The 24,059-nt window shown below is 29.8% G+C and overlaps 3 protein-coding genes across 7 annotated transcripts; all 3 read right to left on the bottom strand.

The window, feature by feature from the left end:
- Positions 1-3,218: 3,218 nt before the first annotated feature.
- LOC143909391 (long-chain fatty acid transport protein 1-like) lies at positions 3,219-9,790 on the bottom strand. 2 transcript variants are annotated; one of them, XM_077427352.1, is made up of 12 exons: positions 9,656-9,790; positions 9,359-9,567; positions 9,133-9,283; positions 8,810-9,053; positions 8,504-8,741; positions 8,234-8,435; positions 7,409-7,613; positions 4,387-4,465; positions 4,229-4,302; positions 3,939-4,134; positions 3,773-3,860; positions 3,219-3,686 (listed from the first exon to the last, which is right to left on the bottom strand). In XM_077427352.1, exons 2-12 carry the CDS (start codon positions 9,553-9,555, stop codon positions 3,375-3,377), a joined length of 1,986 nt encoding a protein of 661 aa, XP_077283478.1. In that variant the 5' UTR covers positions 9,556-9,567; positions 9,656-9,790; the 3' UTR covers positions 3,219-3,374. The 2 variants fall into 2 exon arrangements, with proteins under 2 accessions (XP_077283478.1, XP_077283479.1); XM_077427353.1 differs by having other exon boundaries at positions 9,359-9,562.
- Positions 9,791-10,934: 1,144 nt separating this feature from the next.
- On the bottom strand, positions 10,935-14,805 carry LOC143909220 (long-chain fatty acid transport protein 4-like). Of its 4 annotated transcripts, none has more exons than XM_077427121.1 (11): positions 14,434-14,805; positions 14,212-14,362; positions 13,898-14,141; positions 13,577-13,814; positions 13,304-13,505; positions 12,440-12,644; positions 12,173-12,251; positions 12,021-12,094; positions 11,747-11,945; positions 11,587-11,674; positions 10,935-11,513 (listed from the first exon to the last, which is right to left on the bottom strand). In XM_077427121.1, the coding sequence occupies exons 1-11, from the start codon at positions 14,628-14,630 to the stop codon at positions 11,202-11,204; spliced, it is 1,989 nt and encodes a 662-aa protein (XP_077283247.1). In that variant the 5' UTR covers positions 14,631-14,805; the 3' UTR covers positions 10,935-11,201. The 4 variants fall into 4 exon arrangements, with proteins under 4 accessions (XP_077283247.1, XP_077283249.1, XP_077283250.1 ...); XM_077427123.1 differs by having other exon boundaries at positions 13,898-14,116; positions 14,434-14,717; XM_077427124.1 differs by lacking the exon at positions 14,212-14,362 and having other exon boundaries at positions 14,600-14,684.
- A 2,970-nt stretch (positions 14,806-17,775) lies between these two features.
- Positions 17,776-23,940, bottom strand: LOC143909501 (long-chain fatty acid transport protein 4-like). Its single transcript, XM_077427509.1, has 11 exons — positions 23,717-23,940; positions 23,492-23,642; positions 22,811-23,054; positions 21,953-22,190; positions 21,670-21,871; positions 20,265-20,469; positions 18,802-18,880; positions 18,644-18,717; positions 18,377-18,566; positions 18,220-18,307; positions 17,776-18,145 (listed from the first exon to the last, which is right to left on the bottom strand). The coding sequence occupies exons 1-11, from the start codon at positions 23,914-23,916 to the stop codon at positions 17,834-17,836; spliced, it is 1,983 nt and encodes a 660-aa protein (XP_077283635.1). The 5' UTR covers positions 23,917-23,940; the 3' UTR covers positions 17,776-17,833.
- Positions 23,941-24,059: the final 119 nt, after the last annotated feature.

The following is a 24,059-nucleotide window of genomic DNA, read 5'->3' as shown; positions in this document are numbered from 1 at the left end:
ATTGGCTGCTTTTATTGCATGTACAAGAGGAATAGATTTCAAATTTGGTGGAATTAAAACGGCTGGTGCACCTAAATATGAAGATCCAAGCCAAAATGCTGGATGACGCACGCCTCCTCCATCACCAAACATCATACCGACAGCATCTCCTTTCTTTATACCAAAGTCTTTGAGCATATGGCCTATTTTATTGGAGTAATCGAACAACTAGAAAAATAATCTTATGGTAGAAACAATCTCAGAACGGTTAAAATATCTGAAAATAAATACAATATGTAATATATACTTGTTGATATGTCCATTGTCCATCTTCCGTGTGAAAAATTATCTTTTGTGGGTGACGCTGTACCAATTTACTAAATATTTTAGGCACCGTCTCATTAAGCTTCGAAAATCCCCTAATGGTGAACAAAATCCTCGAAACATATGATATAAGTCTAAAATATATAACTAATTAGTATTATGTACATGGAAATTTTAATATGAAAAATTTGAATTGAAATATAGACAACCTGATGTCACGAAAGATAGTTTTCGCGGTTATATATATCCAATATGGGCGATTGGATGTCAAGAGAAAAGCAGTTGTCACTAAGATAAATGAATTCGAAAAGTATCCTAAATCTAGGACAAATATGGGAGGCAAAAGTGTGCCCAAGACTAGAGTCCTAATCAAACCTTTTGGTATCACGACTGCTTCACAATCCATTTTGATTCTAAACTTAACTAACTGACTAACAGTACATATATGTATGTATTTATATACTAAAATCTGTTCAATTTAAAGTCCCCACTTCTTGGAAAAGGTGCTCACAAAAAACTAAGAAAAGATGAACAGTATTAATGGGTACATCATTTTTGTAGAATGGACTTTGCACAAACATACATAGTTAACTTAAAATTGCAGTGATATTTCACACTACTTGAGATGCTTATGTGTAATTCCTAAAAATAATTTATAATACACCCATATGTACTAACTTGAAAAAACTGCATGCCATATATAATATTCCGTTTGTTACAGACATTACTAACAAACTAACCAGTAGATTCTATGACAGAATCACTAATAACCATACTAACACACTTGTGAAGAGTGCCGGTGATTACAACAAAATGTCTATACCCTTCAGGTATAAACACACATTACCTAAACAAAATCTGCTTTAGGTCATCGAATTTAGAGAGTCTTTAATTAATATTATCTATTAGATGTATTATGAGCATTTATAAGAATTGTAAATAGGTTTTTGAGCTCTTTTTCCTTTTATGCTGTAAATTAACATTAGAATAATTTAATACTATGATTACTAACCAAATTAAATTAAATTGTAAAATAGAAAATGATCGGTAGATCAGTAGCTATTAAAATAGATATAAGATATATTGTGAACATAATTTCGTAATAATAAAAGGCATTTAAAAATCAAAAAATCAAATGTGTAATTAAAATTTCTTATGAAATATGTCAAAACTAATAAAAGATGATAGTAAAAAGTGTGTACGATTGCCATTCTAATGAAACCATTATTACTGTAACTTCACAACCCACATTTAACTCTCAAGTTGACTGATATAAATATGTACTGTATACATACATACTATATATATATATTATTGTTCAATTAGTACATATGTATGTATATACTAAGTTTTCCAAAAGGTCCCTTTTCAAGAGAACGTGTCCTTCTTTTGTTATCTCTCTCTCTTTTTGTAAAATTTGCTCAAAATGTTCTCTTTTTTGATTTCGCCGACTTTAAAATATTTTGTAATCATTAAATAAGCATTAATGATTTACTTTATAATGAAATAAACATTTATAGTGGTTCTAAATTTGGAGCGTTCAAATAGGGTAATTCTAGGATTATTGGAAATCAACGAGCGCAATATTTAAGTATGTAATAAGTATATTATTAGAAAATTTGAAAAATTAAAATCGGATTTAACCAATATTTCATTTTATTGCTTCAGTTTATGAGTGCTAACAATATAATTCACTTTACAACATTTTTGCAATGCTACAGTGAAAGTGAATGCATCAGTAATTTTAAGAATTAGTAAAAAAACATTACACTTACATTTTTAATTTTTATTAATTTGAGTTTGTATTACATTAAACTGATACTTTTTTTAATACCTGAATTTTCTAATTTTCAAACCGTTTTAATGTTTTAAACCAGTGCTTCCCAATAACTTTCATGTCACGAGCCCTTAAATGTGAAAGAATTAATTCCCGGCCCCTAAAAATTTTTTTTTTCTAGTTAAAAGGTTTATTTGGCCGGAATTATTGCAATTATAATACACATACTTATATTCAGCACAAAATTATAGGAACTTGCTTAAAACCTTTTTTTTTTTTAAATAAAAACTATACACACATGAAACAATTTAATGCGATAGATGAGGTCGCATGTTTTTACATAAAAAATCGATATCGAGTTCAATGTCAGAATCTTCCGTCAGAGTCTTTGTGGAAAGGCATGACCTTTGCTTATTTTTTAATATAAGTAATGACGAAAATGCTGTTTCGCATAGGTACGTAGTCGCGAAAGGAATAAGAGTTACCAGGGCTTCTTTTCCAATAGCAGGATATTTTTGCTGTCGCCTTAACCAAAATTTTGAAATACTTTTTTCATTAAATTCCACTTCGAGCAAATTATCTCGAAACTCTTCTTGGGCTGTCCACGTAATATGATCATATTTTAAGGACTTGGCAAATGGTGTTATTATCCAATTGTTCCTTTCATCTTCATTCAAGTTTGGGAAATATTTCCTTAAATATATACATTCCCTAAATATGTAATGTGGAAAAATATTCATAAATGAATATTTGTACTTCCTATTGAATATTTTCGCGGCCCCCGAGAGAAATCCTACGGTCCCCCAGGGGGTCGTGACCCCCCAATTTGGGAAGCACTGTTTTAAACCACACTGTTGATGATACGCAACTGAGAGCATTTCATATAAATAAAATGGAAGTTTTCTGATCTAATTCCAAACACGCAATGATAGCTTGACGTCCAAATTACTGATCATTTTTACAAACCCCTTTTTAATTCAGTATTTCAATTTAATTCAATAATGTTTTATATGCTGTCTATGAAACAATTATAAAAAGTAATCTATACCGCATAAAATGTATACAGTTAGAGTGACTATTTCCACTATAACCTTGATTAATAATAAGTAATAAGTAGAAAATAAACCATTTAAAATTACATTATAAAATATTTATTTGAAATATCCATTAAAACAAAAGAATTTCTATTATAATTATAGAGCATGCTAAAATTTTCTTCTTTAAATAAAAAACATGAAGTAATATGATATGAAAGAACTGTAAACGATATTCAATTAACAACTTTTATTTTCAATTAAAATCTTATTTTTCCACTAATAACATCACTGTAAAGGTCCGGGGTCAACGGGACGTAGGTCGAAGAACCATCATCAAGGAAAAATACTGTATCTTTAATATGGTTAATATCGAAAGCTTCCTTTTGCATATTCGTTTTAATCAATTTAAACGTCACCGTAGTAGAAACATTGGGAACAATCCTAATAAATATAGGAATCGCATAACGTGGCAATATTTTTTTCAAATCTTTCAATAGATTGTTCAAATCTAATTTTCCATCAATATTTGCTATTGCAGCCATTCCTGCCTTACCTTCAACATTAGGAATCTAAAATATTTTAATATATATACACATATGTATAAGGAAAATCTAAATAAAACATCACACAAAATGTTGTATTTATAAATACATACCGACACTCCATAAATAATAACATCCAATCCAATCACTTTCTGAATAACATTTTCTACTTCTGTTGTGGATACATTTTCTCCCCTCCATCTATTATATAATGAATATAAGGCTTTTAATATCAGATTGGTTCATCTTTATATAAAATTTATAAAAAATATTAAGCACCTGAATGTATCACCAGTTCTATCTTTAAAATAAAAGTATCCAAAATCATCCACGACTAGAATATCTCCAGTGTTAAAATAGGCGTCACCAGATTCAAGTACGTTGTGTAGCACCTTTTTCCTTGTTGATTCTTTATCTAAGTAGCCATTAAAGGTATTGATATTATTATTATGAACTATCTTTCCAATCAATAAACCTAAAATTTTTGTACAAAATATGCCTAAAGTTTGAAACAGCAAAAATATAATTAGGAATATGGTAAATGTTAACGAATAGCAAATAATTAATACCAGCTTCACACGGTTTACATTCAATACAGTACCCGTTATGATCTCTTATTGGTTCTCCTGTCAATTTGTCACATCTGAAAGGGAACAAGTGATTTATTTATTCTCAAACATTTTCCGTAAGATGGATATGTATGTATGTATAATTAAAATATATTTACTTGATAACTTTTATAGGCCATACAGATGACAAAAATCGTGGTATAAATCCTATTGCACCTTCCTTGGATGTTAAATTTACTGGAAATTTATATTAATTGTGTTGTTTATTAGATTATAACTAAATTATGAATAATTAAGATGTATTTAAAATACAATTAAAACTTCATATATGCACATATGTACTTAATAAAAGCTATTCTTATATAATTTACTGCCACATCAAAATTAATAAAAAGTATTTTTATAGATTAGAAATTAATTGAATACAAAACGTACGAAATTATTAATTAATATTTTAATGTTAAATGAAATCGAACAAGTTTGGAACAATCTGTTAAATTAAATGACCAAAAATTGACTATATTTAAGTCTGTTTGCGAAATAAAGACAAACAAAGTATAGGATGGAGTATATTACGGGGCCACGGAGTCAAAGTCAGAGTCACGGAAATGTGACAAATCAATTCAAACTTCGACTTCTTTTTACAACGTTTATATATTTTCTTTAGTTATAAATTTAGTCTCCAATTTTATTGAAGTAATAAATTGAAATTTAATAATTCCTTTATAAAAACCATGAATTTATTTGTTGTGGCTAAAACCTAGTTTATTTGTTGTTGCATTTTGTTTTATTGTTTGCGTATGAAATTCATACACTATAAATGTTTTTTTACCTATTTCATTACCAATAATTCAATAAATAGTAAATTTTTTTAGTGATTTTAATTCCTTTAATTTTCTATTTGCTGAAAATCGCTATTATTGTTATTACTAACAATTTTACATGTTGGCAAGAAAAGTCGATCTAACTAAAACTGTTCCAGTTGGAGTCGAAGCATACAGTGAAAGCCGGAGTTGCAGTCGGAGTCGATACGTTTCGAAGCAACTCCATAGCCCTGATATATTAGCAAATGAATGCTATTTTACAAGCATTTTATTAGGTTAATTTTTTAAGTAGACGTCTTGCTTAACAACATCAAACGTAACGTCGAGTAGTTATTTATTATTTAGTTATTATATACAAATAGTGGAATTATACTGTAAGTATCATTTCCTATTATTATTAAAAATCTGTTATTATGAGATAATTATAGTCCAAAGTTCTGTTAATAAACTTCAAACATCAAAATTGAAAAGCAATTATTTTAATAAAAAATAAAACATCATTAGGTGTAATTATTATGACTTATGTGCATCATATTATAAATTAATATTTTTTTTCACTACCACCACATTTAAAAACATGAAATAGTGTGTATGAGAATAATTGACCCGAACCGGAACCGAACCCAAAACCGAATACTAAATTAACCGTCATTGTTGCCGGAATGAAAACCGAAACCGAATCGATGATTTTTTCAGTTCAGTAAAATTAATATACATATATGTATACTTTGGGAATGATAGAATTAATGGTATTAATTATATTATCATAGATATAATAAATGGAATTAATTATATTAATGATATTAATTAATTATCAAAATTGCGCGATTCAAACACATGTGAACGGAAAAGCAAGAGTGAATACACCCATACGTGTAAAAAGTAACTTATAGAATAAAACAAACTATTACATAGATTGTTTCCAAACTGTTGTCGCATTTTATTCCTAAAAGCAGGATCTGATGAAAAGTTGGTAAGCTTAGAGAAAGTCATTAAGTATGAATAAAAAAAAATGTATTTTGTCTGCATTTTAGCTACATACATCATAATCCGTTCTCTATTCCGCAGTGCACCAACGGCAAGCTGCACACGCTAGGAAATATTCTCCTTTGACATTTTAATTATGTGTATGATCACAATAAGCTATAGCGAAAAGCTGTATAAAGAGAGGTATAGACGGTGTGGGTGGATTTACATCTACTTGCAAATATTTAAATACGAGAGAATCGAAAACCGAAAACCGCAACTGAACCAATATATATTTTTTTAACCGAAAAAAAGTAAATAAGATATTGGGAAAGAAGAATTACAGAAATCCTTTAAAAGTTTAAGAAATGCATCAAGCTTTTTCTTAAAAATATTAAGGTTAACAGAAAAGTATGTAAGTATTTTTGGTTGGAACTTCGAAAACAAAACAAAGTTTTTATGACGACGATTCAATATTTTTTCTTTTCACAAAAGAATGGCGAATCTAATATTCACTATTAGATTCGCCATGTTTAAGCTGTTTATATTACAAATACTAAGCGAAGCCGGGTAAATCAACTAGTATATAATAAAAATAATAATAACAATATACGAGTTTATTAATAATGATTATATATTTCCTTATTATAAATACTGTAACATTCAACGAAAACGCTTTTCTAAGACTATTTATTTATTTATTTTATTTATAGAAAAATCAACAGACAACGGGATGTACATAGATATGTATAAAAAAACAAATAGTAAATATATAATATATGTAACATCCGAGTCCAATTACAGATTTTTACAAAAATTATAAAAAAAAAATGAAAAAGATAAATATAAGGAAAATAAATGAAAAAGAAAAGAATAAAGGCTATAACATGACAAAATATGTAGAACATTGCATAATTAAACTATAGTATTAAAATATTGGAAAAAGGTTATAAAATAGAATATAAGAAGAAATTGAAATTTACAAATATAAAACAAATGAAAAAGGTAAATACAAAATAAACAAATGAAAAGGAAAAGAATGAAAGCTATAATATGATTAAATAGCACATTACATAACTAAAGTATAAAAATATTGGAAATATTGGAAAAAGGTTATAAAATTATAAAATTATAAAGGTTATAAAAAAATCTTAGAGATTTGAAAACAATGAATCTCTAAGATTTTTTTATAGTCTTAGAAAAGGGTTTTCGTTGAATGTTACCGTATTTATAATAAGGAAATATATAGTCATTATTAATAATAACTCGTATATTGTTATTATTATTTTTATTATATACTAGTTTTTTTACCCGGCTTCGCTTAGTATTTGTAATACATGGTTGAAGTTACATAAAAATTAGATTATAAATTAAATGAAACAAAAAAAACCTAAAGCAGCATTCCCTTCAGTCGAAGCATAGAACTCGTAAATATGAGGTATATTAAAAGTTTGCTTAAATGGCTTCCACAATGTTGACCTCAAACCATTGCCGACCATGGCTCTTACACGATGCTGACCCACATAATCAATTTTTCCAGATTTCTCTGCAGCATTCAATAAAAATCTACAAATTTCACCTATATATAGCGCAACCTAAAAAATAACAAATACTATAATATCTAAAAATACACGTATGGTCAAACAAAATATTAATATTCATAGCCATAATCTATAACCATACATAAGACGGATGGATGGATTTTGTACGGATAGATGGATTTAGATTTTTTTGTTGTATTGATTAATAATGGTAACCTTTTTATGTAAAATGTAGATCTGTATATATACATACATATATAAGACTTGAACGAAAATTTAGCATTTTGCATTTGTCTCGATGAATCTAGTATCATAGAAACGTTGCTATTTCAATTTTAGCTACATGTGAATGCGATATATAGTCACCTATTACAATTTAAATGAGTCGATTATGATGACAATTATAGTTTCTATGCAATACATTTTTGTCATTTTTTAACCCCCTACCCTATTTTGACATCCCAATGTTCTGTATTTGTCACAAAGAAATACAGTTAGCCAAGTTAAATATTACATAATCATATGTAACTGTAAATGCTACTTATATTGAACATATACTTATTGAAATACCAAAAAAATATATACATAAAGCTAAATCTAACCCGCCCCGATAAGTGTGTATGAGATATTTACATATATTAAAATACATATATTTCAATTATATACATACTCACAGTACATTTATATTTGATACAATCCGTCCAAAAGTGACTGACTGAAAATTTATTGCGAATAACTACAGAAGTGCCAAAAACAAGCCCTTGTCCGACCCCAATACAACTTCCAGATGTGTGATGCAGTGGCAACGGATTATACAACACATCATTTTCATTCATATTCAACAATTTGTGGGCTGTAGTACTGATCATTAGGTATCTAAAATGCAAAATAAGGATGCATTAGTGGAATTTCATATTGCATCGGGTGATCAATTTCAACCGAACCTCATGTGTGTGATGATTGCTGCTTTTGGTAAACCGGTAGTTCCACTTGTATAAATGTACAAAAAATGGTCTGAACCTGAAGACTCGTTCATTTCATTTGTTAAAGGTGTAGTTGGCATTATTTCCAATTTCGAAACGACGCACTCGGCGTTTTTTAACATTGGAACGTTAACGTTAATATTGTATTGTAAAAGCTTCACATGCTTCATAGCAGGATCGTCCCGAATTTCTTTAATAACTACAAACAATGTAATATAATAGATATAAATCATCTAATAGTATCTAATGAACATAATCTGAACATACCATCAAGTAAGTGATGCGTGTATACTAAACAAGTAACATTGGCTGCTTTTATTGTATGTACTAGAGGAATAGATTTCAAATTTGGTGGAATTAAAACTGCTGGTGCACCTAAATATGAAGATCCAAGCCAAAATGCTGGATGACGTACGCCTCCACCATCACCAAACATCATACCGACAGCATCTCCTTTCTTTATACCAAAGTCTTTGAGCATATGGCCTATTTTATTGGAGTAATCGAACAACTAGAAAAATAATCTTATGGTAGAATCAATCTCAGAACGGTTAAAATATCTGAAAATAAATACAATATGTAATATATACTTGTTGATATGTCCATTGTCCATCTTCCGTGTGAAAAATTATCTTTTGTGGGTGACGCTGTACTAATTTATTAAATATTTTAGGCACCGTTGCATTGAGCTGCTTAAATCCTCTAATGGTGAACAAAATCCTCGAAACATAGTCTATAAGTCTAAAATATATAACTAATTAGTATTATGTACATGGAAATTTTAATATGAAAAATTTTAATTGAAAGAAAGACAACCTGATGTCACGAAAGAGTGTTTTCGCTGTTATATATATCCAATATGGGCGATTAGAAGTCAAGAGAAAAGCAGTTGCCACTAAGATAAATGACGTTGAAAAGTATCCCAATTCCAGGATAAATATGGGAGGCAAAAGCAAGCCTAATATAACAGTCCTAATCAAACCTTTCGGTATCACTGCTTCCTCACAATCCATTTTGATTCTAAACTTAACTTGTTTTATGAAATCGCAGGGATACCTTCTACTTAATATTTCACACTACTAAAGATGTTTATGTGTAATTGAAATTTCTTACGATATATATCGAATCTTAAAAAAGTATATGCACGATTGCTATTCTAATGAAACCACTCTCCGTACCTTCACAATTCACATTCAATTCTTAAGTTATACTATATGTATGTGCTACTACAGATATTTGTGTATGACTGAAATGTCTAGACGTGCATTTGTGTATTGTATATAATCAATAACGTAAACCTTTAACCTTAGTTTATTTTTCAAGCAAAACTATTTTTGTGAAGGAATGATTAATGATATAAAATTATGAAAACTATCAATATTTTGTTTTTATTATTACAACTTAAAATACCACATAGGCATTCTGATTTCTAGATGATTTTTAGTTTTCGATTTCGAATTCTCGAATACTAATAAGCAGAGCTTTTTTCCCATATAAGGCGGTGGAACGGCGTTCCGGAACCTTGTGTTTCAAACGAATATTCTATATAATTTAATTTGAAAATAATCTTTTGCAATTAAAAACTTGACAGTAAGTGAGTTCTGACACCTTTTTATGGATATTTTGAAACATAAGGCACAAACCCTTGTGCAGCGGTATAAAAAAAGGCTGTGGTTGTAAAGATTTTAAAAATGGTCTTACAAATTTAATGTTTAATAATAAAATAAAATGCACTATGTATTTTAATATTGTATGTAATTAAAAAATTCTAGAGAAACTTAAGAATTGAGAATTCCTGATTTGGCATTTTTCGAGGAGAAACAATAATTATGTATAGTTAAAATTTAATATAATTTATACATATGTATTCATTTTATTTTTATTATCATAATAAATACATAAAAAAAATAAATAAAGAATAATAATAGCTATAACATGACAGGTTGCCCCAATGTTACATATTATATAAGATAAAAATACTAACTAAAATAATGTAACCATTTATAAAAATGTATAAAATAATAAAACTTACATACAATATTAAAATACATTTGGCATAAGCCAAATACAAACATACATTTATGAAAAAAATGGTACTTTTAAGTAGGAAAAAATATTATTTCCAAAACTGCTAAAAAGTAAAGGCAACTATTAAAAAAAATCAATTACCAGAATGATGTAACTCAGATATATGAATAGTTTTAATGATCATGATATGTTCAATAAACTACATATGTATATGTACATACATATGTATGTTCTTGGACATTTCATGATCATTAAATCATTTACAATCTAAAAAATCTTTTACATTTAAATGATTAAAAGTTACAGGTAACATTCCAAATTTTCTAGTGGTTGGATATAAAAAATATACGAATACATTTATTTTACTGACAAATGCAATATTTATTTAAAAGTAGTTATGGACCATTGTGGCTTTACAGGAAGAACCTAATGCGCCACAATGGCCTACATTTGATTATGAAAAACAGAAAAATCACAAATAAAATATATTTAAAAAAAAAAAGCAGAAAAACACGATAAAATGAAAAAACAGAAAACAAAAGAAAAAGAATAAATGTACAAAGGTGTAAAAATCAAAAATACAATCCAAAATTCATCAATTATTAAGATAATACAATAAATTTTATTAAAATCATAGTCTAATTTTTCCATTTATGATGTAATCATAAAGTTGTTCTGTCAGGGGAATATAACTCGATGAAAAATTATCAAGATAATAAATTTTGTCCTTAATAAGTTTAATATCAAAACCTTCCCTGAGTAAATCTCTTTTAATCATTTTAAAAGTAGTCGTCATCGACACCTTGGACGCAATTCTAATGAACATGGGATGAGCAAAAGGTGGCAGTACCTTTATCAGATTTTTAGCCAAATCACTAATATCTAGTTTGCCTTCGGTATCAACTATCACAGCCATTCCGGCTCTACCTTCAACATTCGGTAACTAAAACACATACAAATATTGATTATTTTAAAAATTAGTACAAATCCAAAAAACATATTGAAACTGGTCATACCTGCACACCATAAACAACAGTGTCCAATCCGACCAATTTAATTATAGCATTTTCTACCTCCGTCGTAGACACATTTTCCCCTCTCCACCTGTGAATTTATGTTTCATTATTGTGAAACGACCTTATTACAAGAATAAATTTAAACTTCAATCAAATGTACCTGAACGTATCACCAGTTCTATCTTTGAAATAGTAAAACCCAAAATCGTCCATGACCAGAATGTCTCCTGAATTAAAGTATGTGTCATCAGATTTGAACACATTGCGTAATATTTTCTTTTTTGTCGAATCTCTATCTACATAGCCCGTAAATGAGTGCAGACTCGTGCTTTTGGGATTTATTCTGCCAATTAATAATCCTGTAATGTAATAATCCTTTATAAAAATAAATAAATCAATCAGTAATTATGATAAAAGAGTATTAAAACAGGCACCAGCTTCACATGGCTCGCATTCTATGTAAAAACCATCATCACCTCTTATTGGTTCACCCGTTAAATTATCGCACCTGAAAGATAATCATTTATTTATTATCACAATACAGCTTTTTAACTCATATTAGATACAAAAATAGAATAATATTTACTTTATTATTTTAATTGGCGATATAAATGATAAGAACCGTGGAATATATCCCACAGCTCCCGTCTTTGATATATTGTTTACTGAAAATATATAATTTTCCGATAAATAGTGACTTTTGGAACGATCATTATAATTATCATAGCATAAATAAATTACAATTATTACTAGATAAACTAATTACAATTATTATGAAATATATAAATTATAATTATTATCGGTAGATAATTGTTATAAAATAAATGAATTATAATTATTATGACCCACTTACCCAGGTTAGTATTTCCTTCAGTGGAGCCGTAGATTTCGCAAATATTCGGAATTTTAAAAGTCTCTTGAAACGTTTTCCATATCGATGATCTCAACCCATTGCCGGCCATGACTCTAATGCAATGGGGACCTGCTGGATCACTTTCGCCAGACTTTTTAGCCACATTCAAAAGAAATCGACAAATTTCTCCTATATATTGAGCCACCTGAAAAGATCACTGAATGGATTACATTTTAGCATCGAAAATCACTAGCATTTATCGATTGGTTTGTAGGAATCTAGCACGACTTGTGCTATTACGAATCAAAATCAGTGATCTCATCATCGATCCTGTACAAACATGCATAACTCAAGGGCAACGACCCCTTCGACCATTCCAGAAGAAAGAGTTCATCGCTCGATCGTAAAACGAACGAAACCCAACAGTGATGTCATCAGGATACCCTAACACGTGTCTGAAAAGTCATTAACGCGTGGCACATGCCCGCATTCTCAAACGAACGACGTCTTGGCGCTGAACCACACGTGTACCGAGCACGCGCCTCGAAAATAGGTCAACACGTGTTATGAAAACGAAGACAAAGCATATGCACACGGCACGCTCCAACCCAGAACGTATATAAAGCGACGCAACAGCTCCCAACACCAGAGTGAACCTCTGGAGTTCAACCAGATCACTTCTCCGAAACTCAACCTCTTCGTACATACAATAACCATTGTAACAATTGAACAAAAATAAACGATCCTCTTTCAAACTCAACTGAGTTTCCATAGGCCGGGAAACGGTCGAAATGTTTAACCCGTCCTATAGGTTTTTTAGTACATATAACGATGAGATAAATACATAGAAACACAGTATTTTACCGTGCATTTATATTTAATACAATCCTTCCAGAAGTTTGAAACTGAAAATTTGTTGCGGAGAACAACCGGAATGCCGAACACAATTCCTTGTCCCACACCTAGAATGCCTCCAGCTGTATGATGCAGCGGCAACGGAGTATAAACGACGTCTTTAGTACTGATATTTATTATATTTCTAAATACACAACTCATAAGAAAGTATCTGAAATGCAAAAAAAAGAGGATTATTTTTTGTATTATGGATAAAATATGAAATTTAGTTTTTTCCCAAACCTAAAGTGGGTTATAATTGCTGCCTTTGGCAATCCAGTTGTTCCACTAGTATAAATGCATAAAAATGGATCTGAACACGAACACGACTTCATTTCTTCTGTGAGTGGTGTTGCAGGCATATTTTTTAATTTTGAAGCTACGCATTGTGCATTTTCCAACATCGGAACATCTACGTCAATATTATATTGTAAAAGCCTTACGTTCCTCAGTTCGGGTGTGTCTTTTATTTCTTCAATGACTTTAAACAGTAATTTTTAAATATTATATAATATACCGAAGTTTCTCATATATTTTGGTTTAATTGATAATATCAAAACATACCGTCGATTAAATGATGAGTAAAAACTAAACAAGAAATGTTTGCCGCTTTTAAAGTGTGAGCAAGAGCTGATGATTTCAACTGTGGAGGAATTAAAGCCACCGAAGCTCCCAGATATGAAGTTCCGAGCCAGAAAGCTGGATAACGAGCGCCACCTCCGTTACCAAACATTATTCCAACGTTCTCGCCTTTACATATTCCACACTCTTTAAGCATATGGCCTATTTTATTAGAATAGTCAAATAGCTAGAATTAAAAGCAAATTTTCATATATTTGCATCTCAAAAATTGATAGTAACAGTTAAAATATATTTACATCTTGATACGTCCAACGGCCTTCTTCCGTATAAAAACATATATTTTGAGGATGCTTATGAACGAGTTCATAAAATCTTTTAGGTATGGTTTTACTATTGTTTGTGAACGATTTAATAGCAATTAACGTTTTTATTACACATTTTGCGAGACTGAAATTTATAAAAATATTATTTTCACAGTAAAACATAGAAGACAAAAATCGAATTGAACAAAGATAAACCTGATGTCGCGTCTGAGAGTCTTTGCTATTACATATATCCAATATGGACGGTTGGAAGTTACCAAAAATATGGTCATCAGCAAGAATAGCGTGTTGAATATGTATCCAAATTGTAAACCATACACAATAGTTAAAAATATTCCGATGAAAACTGTTCTGATTACACCTTTCGGAACTACGGCTGCTTCACAATCCATTTTTACTTTTATAAAATCCCAGTGTCATCAAGTTGTCATCCCAATGTGGAAGATGTGCTGCTTCTTTAAATTGATTGGAGTATTTACGAGCGGAAAATAAGAGTCGTTGTAGTATCATAATCAATTTTAACCTTTGACATGACTAGAATGTTTTGTAAATAAATTTTTGATAAAACTACAAACAATTCACAATTTTTTTTTAAGAAAAATTTGATAAAATGAGTGGTATTCAATTGTTTATTTATATTATTAAAAATATAAATATAATATGTACAGTAATTAGACTGGAGAGACAAATACAAATTTTGGATTTCCAACTATAATCCTAGTGGAAATCTTCCTTCATATCAAGGGAATTGATTGTAAATAGGTTTTTGAGCTATTTTTCCTATTATGCTGTAGATTAACATTCGAATAATATAATACTATGATTACTAACCAAATTAAATTCAATTGTAAAATAGAGAATGATCAGTAGATCAGCTATTAAAATAGATATAAGATGTATTGTGAACATAATTTCATAATAATAAAAAGCATTTAAAAATCAAATCAAAATATCAAGGGAACGATAAATAAAAAAAAATCGTTGATTTCAACCCTTTGAGTGCTGACGTCTTTTCTGTTGAAAGCCCGACACACTGAAAATTTCGCCAGCATTTCCAACTAGAATTATTTAGAAATCCAATAGAAAGCAGGTATAAAAATTGTAGCTAATCCAAACAAACCCTAGATAACTACCGCCAAGGATTTTAAGTTTTATAAATGTGTGTTTAGACTCTCTAATATATCTTGCAACATTATAAAATAAACAAAACAAGTCTATTAATTAATGTATTTTTCCAAAACTAGTTATATCTTCTTCATCGTTGTTAAAATGTAATGCAAACAATCTAAATACCAGGCCACGATCTAAAATACTCAGCAGTTAGGGATTTCCATCGAGAAATTCTTCTATGACATGTTCAATGCATGTTTTTTAATGCTACCTAGAAAGGCTTAAGCGGGTAGTATTCCTGTTTATTTTGAACATACTCAAAAAATAATGCCTATCAGCGTATTTCATACTCATGGGATTGTTGGCAAAAAGGGTTAGCATTCAAAGGGTTAAGACAACCATCTTTTTTCAACACATTTTGAAATTAAAATTGCAGAGATAAATGGAAAGTTCTTACGAAGTAGAAAGTAGTTCTTACAGCGTTGATCAGCATTCAAAGGGTTAAACGAATGTCTATGCCTCCAACCAATCGATTATTTCCAACAAAAATCACTAAAAGGTGGGTTAGTTTCAATTTATTACTATTTAAAAAAGTTAACGCCCAATAATCATCTACATATTACAATTTAATTGGGTGGAATATAATAAATTTAATACAAAAAAAGCCTTTTAAAGATGTCTGCGCGTTCATAATGACAATTCATATTTATATAATTCGTCAAAATAACAAAATTCGTCATAGGAAAAGCTACTATAAATTTTAATTAAATGATATTTGAATATAATGTTCTTTCGTTTGTCAATTGGTTCTTTAGTGTTCACTAAAACTGGCCAGATTGGTTCGCGTATGAACAAACTAGTATGTTCATGAATGAACGAAATATACACTTGAACTTATGAAACATATATGTACATACCATGTATGCTATATTTCTATTAGAGATGCCTATGTGTGACTGAAATTTCTAACGGTGCACTCGTTTAATATATGAGCAGTGGCGGCTTGTGCACATGGACTGCCTGGCTGCAGCTCTCATATGCATGATATTTTTGTTTGTAATTAATCACCGGTATGGTCAACGAGCTACTGCAACCCCATTCAGCTTTGCACCCCCTCCGCTGTAAATGAGCCATTATATATAAAAGTGGTGTAAGTCCAATTTTCAGTTCCAAAAACACTATTTCAGTTTGATTTAATTCATAAATTTTTATCAATACGATATATGTATGTATATATCAAAACATAATGTTTATCATTCGATATAGCCAGCAGTTTGGCTTAATGGTAGCGTATATATTTAGCACCACTGAGAACGATGGTTCGAGTCGTCAAACTACTGGTTAGATTTGGGGGTTTTGTGACTCCAAATCGATCGTTTCTATATCAGAGCTTGCCAATTTTATCTGATCATTGTTGAAACGGTTCATGAAAATTGGTAATAGATCATTTTCTGTTGTCACAAATCTGTGTGTATAATTTGTAGAAATTATGCACAGTAATCTGAAATCTATAGACATCTCTATAATTTCGTGTTTATTATGTGTATAAAAATTGTAATAATAATTGTGCACAAAACCTAAAAATAATCCATATATGTCTCTATGATTATTATTTCTGTACTTGATTAATTATTATATTCTATGTATACCGTTATCGTATACTCGTCGCATTGGAGCGATCTGTAATGACGAGTGTACATTGATTGTAATAAATAAATATCCAAAATCTTGGAAAAGCAAAATAAACTTATTACAGGCCACCAGTATTGCTAAATATTGTAAAACGCAAAACATTATATTAAATGTTTTGCGAGATATTTCTTGAAACACAGAAAAGTGGACTTATGCCACTTTTAATTATAACGGCTCATATGTAATATTCGATAGTGAAAACCTATAACCCTAGTTATTACATTAATGTATCATGAATTAGCAATGACAGTCCCCTTGGGCCAATCCGCTATATTGCCCCATACAAGTATTTTTAAATAAACAAGTTAGAATTAATGTATCAATACATATGTATATTAAAAATGGCCTAAGACTATTGTGTTATAATTCATTTTTATTCCAATTTTTACCCAAAATATAGTCCCAATTTAAATTTTTACATTATTGTTACAGCATACTGCTATAATAGATTTTACTTCTAGGTTTCATACATAAATAGTATCACATTATTATTATAAATATTCAGCCAAAAATTAAAAACACCCATTAAAAATAAAATATATTCAGCAAATCAGCTGAAATTATAACAATTTATTTAAAAAAAAATTAATGCACTAAATTGAATTACAACACCTAATTTACAAATTCTATTAGATGAGCAATAAATACATTAATTGTATATTTGACAATCACCAAAATATATTATTATATCATCGTGATCGGTTACAAAACAGAAACATGTGGTGTTTATATATAATTTTTTCTATTTATCAAATTATTATAATTATACTATATATAACGATACTTATTGAATTCAAAGCCTTATTTTTCCATGTAAAATATCGTTATACAATTGTTCCGTCAGGGGAACGTAGCTCGACGAGTAGGCATCCAAAAAGAACACTTTGTCTTTAAAACGAGTAATATCAAAAGATTCTATTTGAAAATCTTTTTTGATCGGTTTAAATGTGCTCGTCCTGGTTACTTCTGATACAATTCTAACGAACAACGGATGTGCAAAAATTGGCAACACTCGTTTCAGATCGTTAGCAAAATAAGTCATGTCTAATTTTCTTTCCGGGTCTATAATTACAGCCATTCCAGCTTTACCTTCAACATGAGGAATCTAAAATACGAGTTATATATACATATGTATTAATGTCAATGATAGTATTTATGAAAATTTCATTTTAAAACTACCTCCACTCCATATACAATAGAATCTAGTTCCTTCAATTTAATAATAGCATTCTCTACTTCAGTCGTGGATACATTTTCTCCTCGCCATCTAAAATGTGCATATTTTACTTATAACATTTGATTTGTTGAAAATATCACATCGTTCATTGAAAAATACCTAAATGTATCACCGATTCTATCTTTAAAGTACAAAAATCCAAAGTCGTCCATAGCTAATATATCTCCAGAATTGAAATAAAGATCATTTGATTTGAAAACGTTGTGTAGTAATTTCTTCTTAGATGATTCTTCATCTGCGTATCCCGCAAATGAATACATTTTATTTTCAGAATTTGCAATCAACAAACCTGCATGTGCCACATTTTTATATATAATAACAGTTATCTGATATAAAGACGTAATATTAATTGTTGGAAATAAATACCGGCTTCACACGGTTTACATTCTATGCAAAATCCATCAGGGCCTCTCAATGGTTCACCAGTTGTATTATCACATCTTGAAAATACGAGAAATAATTTGATAACATAAATATTTTGTTATTATTATTATGAAAACATTTAATTGAATTTATATCTGTACTTGATTAACGTCATTGGTGATATAAATGATAAGAATCGTGGAATAAATCCAATAGCACCCACTTTTGAAGCAATATTAACTGAAAAATCAACATGTAAAATTGCTAATGTCAATATTTTATTTATTTATTTTTTATTTATTTTATTTTATTTCATACCAGGAAGGCATTACAGGTAAACCCCAATGCGCCTTCCTGGCCAAATTACAAACAATACAGCATTTTTTATTATATACATAAGTCGCTAAATTACGAGACACTGACAAACTCGACAATTAACGAGACATCTATGAATTGTACATACATTTTTATTGTAATATTTACATTAATCATACTCAAATAGTGGTGACATAGTGGGTAGGAAGGATATTTAGCCAATTTTTAATCGGGAATCGTTTCAACAATGAAATCAGAGAAAATTGGCAAACTCTGATAGGAAACGATCAACCAGGAGTCACAAATCCTGGTCTGACCAGCAGCATTACAGATATACTCAGAAAAATTCTTTTTCAATCGAGGTCAGCTCAAGGGATCGAACTCGGCGCCTCTCAGTGTTAAGCAGAAGCTTAACGACCGAGCCACGCTGTATGGTTGTGGCTATTTGCAGTTACTATATCTGCAAATTATTGGCTATTTGCAGGTACTATATATGCAAATTGTTGGCTATTTGCAGGTACTATATCTGCGACAGGCGCAAAGCCTTCTGCGCATGCGCGTGAACTGTCACTGTCAGCGTGTTTACTGTTAAAATTTTGTTTTAAACCTCTTAAAATTTAGTTCGAACTCGTAAAGTGACGTAGAGCTAAAAATATAATCCAAATTAGTTAATATTATTAATCGTTAGAAAATTATTATCATATACAACGTATAATACCTACATACAAGTACGAGCCGCGAACTAGCTAAATTATATAAATCTATTATAATAACGTGAGAAATTTATTTGCCTCATGTATAATGAACGATTGATTAAACAAGTCTAGCATACATTAAATGTAAGAAATTATAATCGGATTATAAGTTCAAGCGCATGCGCAGAAGGCTTTGCGCCTGTCGCAGATATAGTACCTGCAAATAGTCAATAATTCGCAGATATAGTACCTGCGAATAGCCACAATATGTATTGCAAAAAACCTATTTATAAATTAATTAACATATGTATATAATCATATATATATATATATATATATATATATATATATATATATATATATATATATATATATATATATATATATATATATATATATATGTATATAGAATAGTATTGCTTAATTGTAATCATTTCAATGCGTTGTAGACTATGAAACGTACGATGGTAAATTCCGCATTTGATATGATTCGAAAATAATAACAAATTTAATTCATTCCAAACAATGATAGGAGTAAACCAACATCTTCTTCGAAGTAAGCTTATATATTATTATCTGAATTATGAGTACATAAATTATAAGCATTTATTTACGCATAATAGTATTTCCTTCAGTTGCACCATACAATTCGCATATTTCAGGTATTTCGAAAGTCCGTTGGAACGGTTTCCACAACGCCGATTTTAATCCATTACCAACCATTATTCGAAGGCAATGGGGACCAGCTGGTTCGGTTTTTCCTGATTTTTCGGCTGTTTTTAGTAAAAATCGACAACTTTCTCCTATGTATTGCGCGACCTGAAAAAATCAACATGTTTGATTTACATGGAATGCAATGATGACGAAAACACTGCAATTTTTTTGCTATATACAGGTCAAATTAAAATCAAACGTCAATGACATTTATCAAAATGTACTAATTCATGTATAAGTACATGTGAACTCGTGTGATAATGAGTATTTGATTACGAGCGTTGCCGCTTCACAATATTTTTACTATCTGCTATCAATATAAACACATTTCAAAATAAACTAATGCAATTATATATGCAAGCATACAGATTGCATAAAATGTCAAAATAGAAAACTTTTTTTGAACTTGTTACCCATCTCGTATACAATTTATGAGAATATGTGTTAATAAAAGTATAAATGGTCATAGAAAGTTAAAAATTAATAAAATAAGCAAACATAAGCAAAGTTTTATGGTGTTTTAAGTCCTTTACACCCAAAACAATGTAAATGAATGCAAAGAAAGTCATAAGTGAGATGTATGGATAAAGTGACCATACGTCCCGTTTTGAACGGGACCGTCCCGTTTTTAGGTAGCCTGTCCCGTTGTCCCCAAGCACAGCTTCGGAATGTCCCGTTTTCAAAGAGTTTATTTATTGAATTATTATATATATATATATATATATATATATATATATATATATATATATATATATATATATATATATATATATATATACATATATATATATATATATATATATATATATATATATATATATATATATATATATATATATATCGTATAATTATTGAATACATTTTATGCCTGCCCGGAACTAATGCACCCGTAGAAAGGAGTCTTTTCACAGATGAACAAGTTCTGGACGACCGAAAAAACGCAATTGCAGTTCTTAAAGTGATGTTGTTATTTAAAATCAATTTTAAGAAATCCTGCCAAGAATTTCATTCTTATTTAAAAGCAAACCCAGTAATACTTACGAAAATTTGTTCATCAGAAAAATATAAAACAACATATTTTTTTTATATTTATATTATTCATTCCTGTTCTTTTATTTACTTCATCAACATTCCTGTTCTTTTCATTAATAAATAAAAACTATGAAAAAATACGCGTTTTCTTGAACACACATACTATTACGTAAAAATTGGTAGATGTCCCGTTTTTAGGACAAAAATAACATTATGTATGGACGAAGTAAGAAAAATTAATGGAGTTGTAATGATATAAACAGTTTTACTCACAGTGCACTTGTATTTAATGCAATCCGTCCAGAAATGTGACACTGAGAATTTATTACGTATAACAACCGGAATACCAAATAAGAGTCCTTGTGAAGCACCCAGCACGGCTCCAGCTGTGTGGTGTAGCGGCAATGGAGTATACACTATGTCGTTTTCATTGATATTTAACATCTTGTTGAATACATTACTAAAAATAGAGAATCTAAAACGTAAAGCAAAAAAAAAATGTTTAACAAATATGTACCCGAGTTTTACATATTGGTTTTTAAGAGTTCAAACGAACCTCAAATGAGTAATAATGACTGCTTTGGGTAAACCTGTAGTTCCGCTCGTATATATGTACATGAAAGTATCAGAATATGAATTGTTCTTTATTTCTTCTGTGAACGGTGCCGTGGACATCTTTGTCAATTTGGTAGCCACACACTCGACATTTTTCAACATTGGAACCTCAACATCAATGTTATACTGCAGTAGCTTTACGTGTTTTATTTCAGGATCGTCTTGAATTTCTTTAATAACTACAAATCGTTAATTGGAAATTATTTGATATATCTTTTGGATATATATTTATATAGGAGGCACTGAACTGACTGATACATTGTGCAACGCTATCCTTATTGGTATTATTGAGGTTTATATTTGAATGCAAATATATGTATGTTTACAATTATTATATATATTTGAATGAAAATATATGTATATTTACAATTATTATATATATTTGAATGCAAATATATGTATATTTACAATTATTATATTACAATTTTGAATAAAAAAATGAATTCTGGACAAATTGACCTGTCACGCTTGCTGAAACATATACTATCTGAAGTATAAAATACATTTTACACGCAATTATTATATATGCATCATTTGTAGTACGTTCAGAGATTTGAAAAATGAAAAATACCACCAAAAAGTATAAAATACAAACAAGTACTCCCAAATAATCAATAAAATAGCATATTTCATTACAAAAAGCCGATGTCAGAATCAATTTATACCTTTATGTTGTGACAGAAAGAAAATATAATTAATTAGAAACATACTTTATAGTTTGCTAACATAATTCGGACAAGAGGTTGATTTGTAATGTGTCAGTCGGCTTAGTGCCAAATTGTATCCATAAAAAAATAACCCTCGGCTAGATGATGTGTGTATACTAAATAAGTAACCTTTGCTGCTTTTAAAGTATTGATCAGGGCGAAAGATTTGAATTGGGGTGGAATTAAAGCTATCGGAGCACCAATATACGAGGATCCAAGCCAAAAAGCTGGGTGATGTGCACCACCCCCGTCACCAAGCATGACACCAATGTTATCACCCTTTCGTACACCAAACTCTATCAGCATGTGGCCTATTTTATTGGAGTAGTCAAACAACTGAAAATAATTCAACAATAACAAAAAAAATCCTGCCCTATTTAATTAGTTACATTTTATAATAAACTAGCTTTATAAAACGGCTTCACTCGGTATTTGTAATATAAACCGCTTAAACATGACTAATCTAATAGTAAACATTTTATTACATTTATTTTAATCGTTTTATTTTATATAAATTTATTTGAATACTCATTTTTTTATTTATTAAATTGACTGTCACGAACAAACAAAGATATATGGTAAGTCTCTTATAAAAAATTATATGTAAACCCCCGGGGTCTGCGCCCCCTAGGGGACGAAGCCCTAGGGCTTCGCCTTCGGCGCCTACGCCCCCAGGAACTTCGAATCCTTTGAATCGGAAAAAAGCGAATTATTTGTTCGATGACGTCAGAAAAATAGACTGTTGACGAAAAGATATGTAAGATTTCACTGACTTCTTTATATGTCCAATGTTTTTCTTCTGTGTGATATAAAATTTTTTGTGGATGACGTTGTACGAGTTCGCTAAATATCTTAGGCACTGTCATATTTGACTTGATATATCCTCGTATTGTGTAAATAACTTTCAAAATTCTAAATATTAGTCTGAAAGAGAGTACGATGCTTTTTAATTAATAAACTAGGTATCATCGAAAACTTTTACCATAATGGAGACTTACCTGATGTCGCGTTTGAAAGTTTTCGATATCACATATATCCAGTAGGGACGATCAGACGTTGTAAGGAAGACAGTAAAGAGCAAGATAATTGTCGCAGAAGCGTATTCAAATTCAAATGAAAACATTACAGTTAGCATTATGCCAACTATGGTCAGTCTGATCATACCCTTAGGTATAAACGTTTCCTCACAGTCAACCATTTCAGCTTTGTATAACCACAACCGATGAACTTATGTGTATGTTCTTCTACGACACATCTATAAATGCATATTCCGTTTATAGTACGTTTTTATATTGTCAGCAAATCAAACCTTTCACCCCGGTTCATATTTTAGATAACTTA

The sequence above is a fragment of the Arctopsyche grandis genome, chromosome 3 (genome assembly GCF_051622035.1).
Source record: "Arctopsyche grandis isolate Sample6627 chromosome 3, ASM5162203v2, whole genome shotgun sequence".
NCBI lineage: Eukaryota > Metazoa > Arthropoda > Insecta > Trichoptera > Hydropsychidae > Arctopsyche > Arctopsyche grandis.
Note: the sequence above shows the minus strand (reverse complement) of the source record. Positions and strands in the feature narration are given on the sequence as shown.

Bases quoted from the DNA above. Each gene is read 5' to 3' on its own strand.
- LOC143909501 (XM_077427509.1), bottom strand. From the start codon at position 23,916: ATGGTTGACTGTGAGGAAACGTTTATACCTAAGGGTATGATCAGACTG. The intron at 23,055-23,491 runs GTCAGTGAAATC...AATTATTTTCAG, and splicing joins AACATTGGACATATAAAGAA to TTGTTTGACTACTCCAATAA. The intron at 18,718-18,801 runs GTACAGATATAA...CGTATTTTCAAG, and splicing joins TCACCAATGACGTTAATCAA to ATGTGATAATACAACTGGTG.
- LOC143909220 (XM_077427121.1), bottom strand. From the start codon at position 14,630: ATGGATTGTGAAGCAGCCGTAGTTCCGAAAGGTGTAATCAGAACAGTT. The intron at 14,142-14,211 runs GTAAATATATTT...TTTTAATTCTAG, and splicing joins GCCGTTGGACGTATCAAGAT to CTATTTGACTATTCTAATAA. The intron at 13,815-13,897 runs GTATGTTTTGAT...TACTGTTTAAAG, and splicing joins TACTCATCATTTAATCGACG to TCATTGAAGAAATAAAAGAC.
- LOC143909391 (XM_077427352.1), bottom strand. From the start codon at position 9,555: ATGGATTGTGAGGAAGCAGTGATACCGAAAGGTTTGATTAGGACTGTT. The intron at 4,466-7,408 runs GTTTTTTTTGTT...ATAAATTTCCAG, and splicing joins TGAAGGGAATGCTGCTTTAG to TAAATTTAACATCCAAGGAA. The intron at 4,303-4,386 runs GTAAATATATTT...GTTCCCTTTCAG, and splicing joins TGGCCTATAAAAGTTATCAA to ATGTGACAAATTGACAGGAG.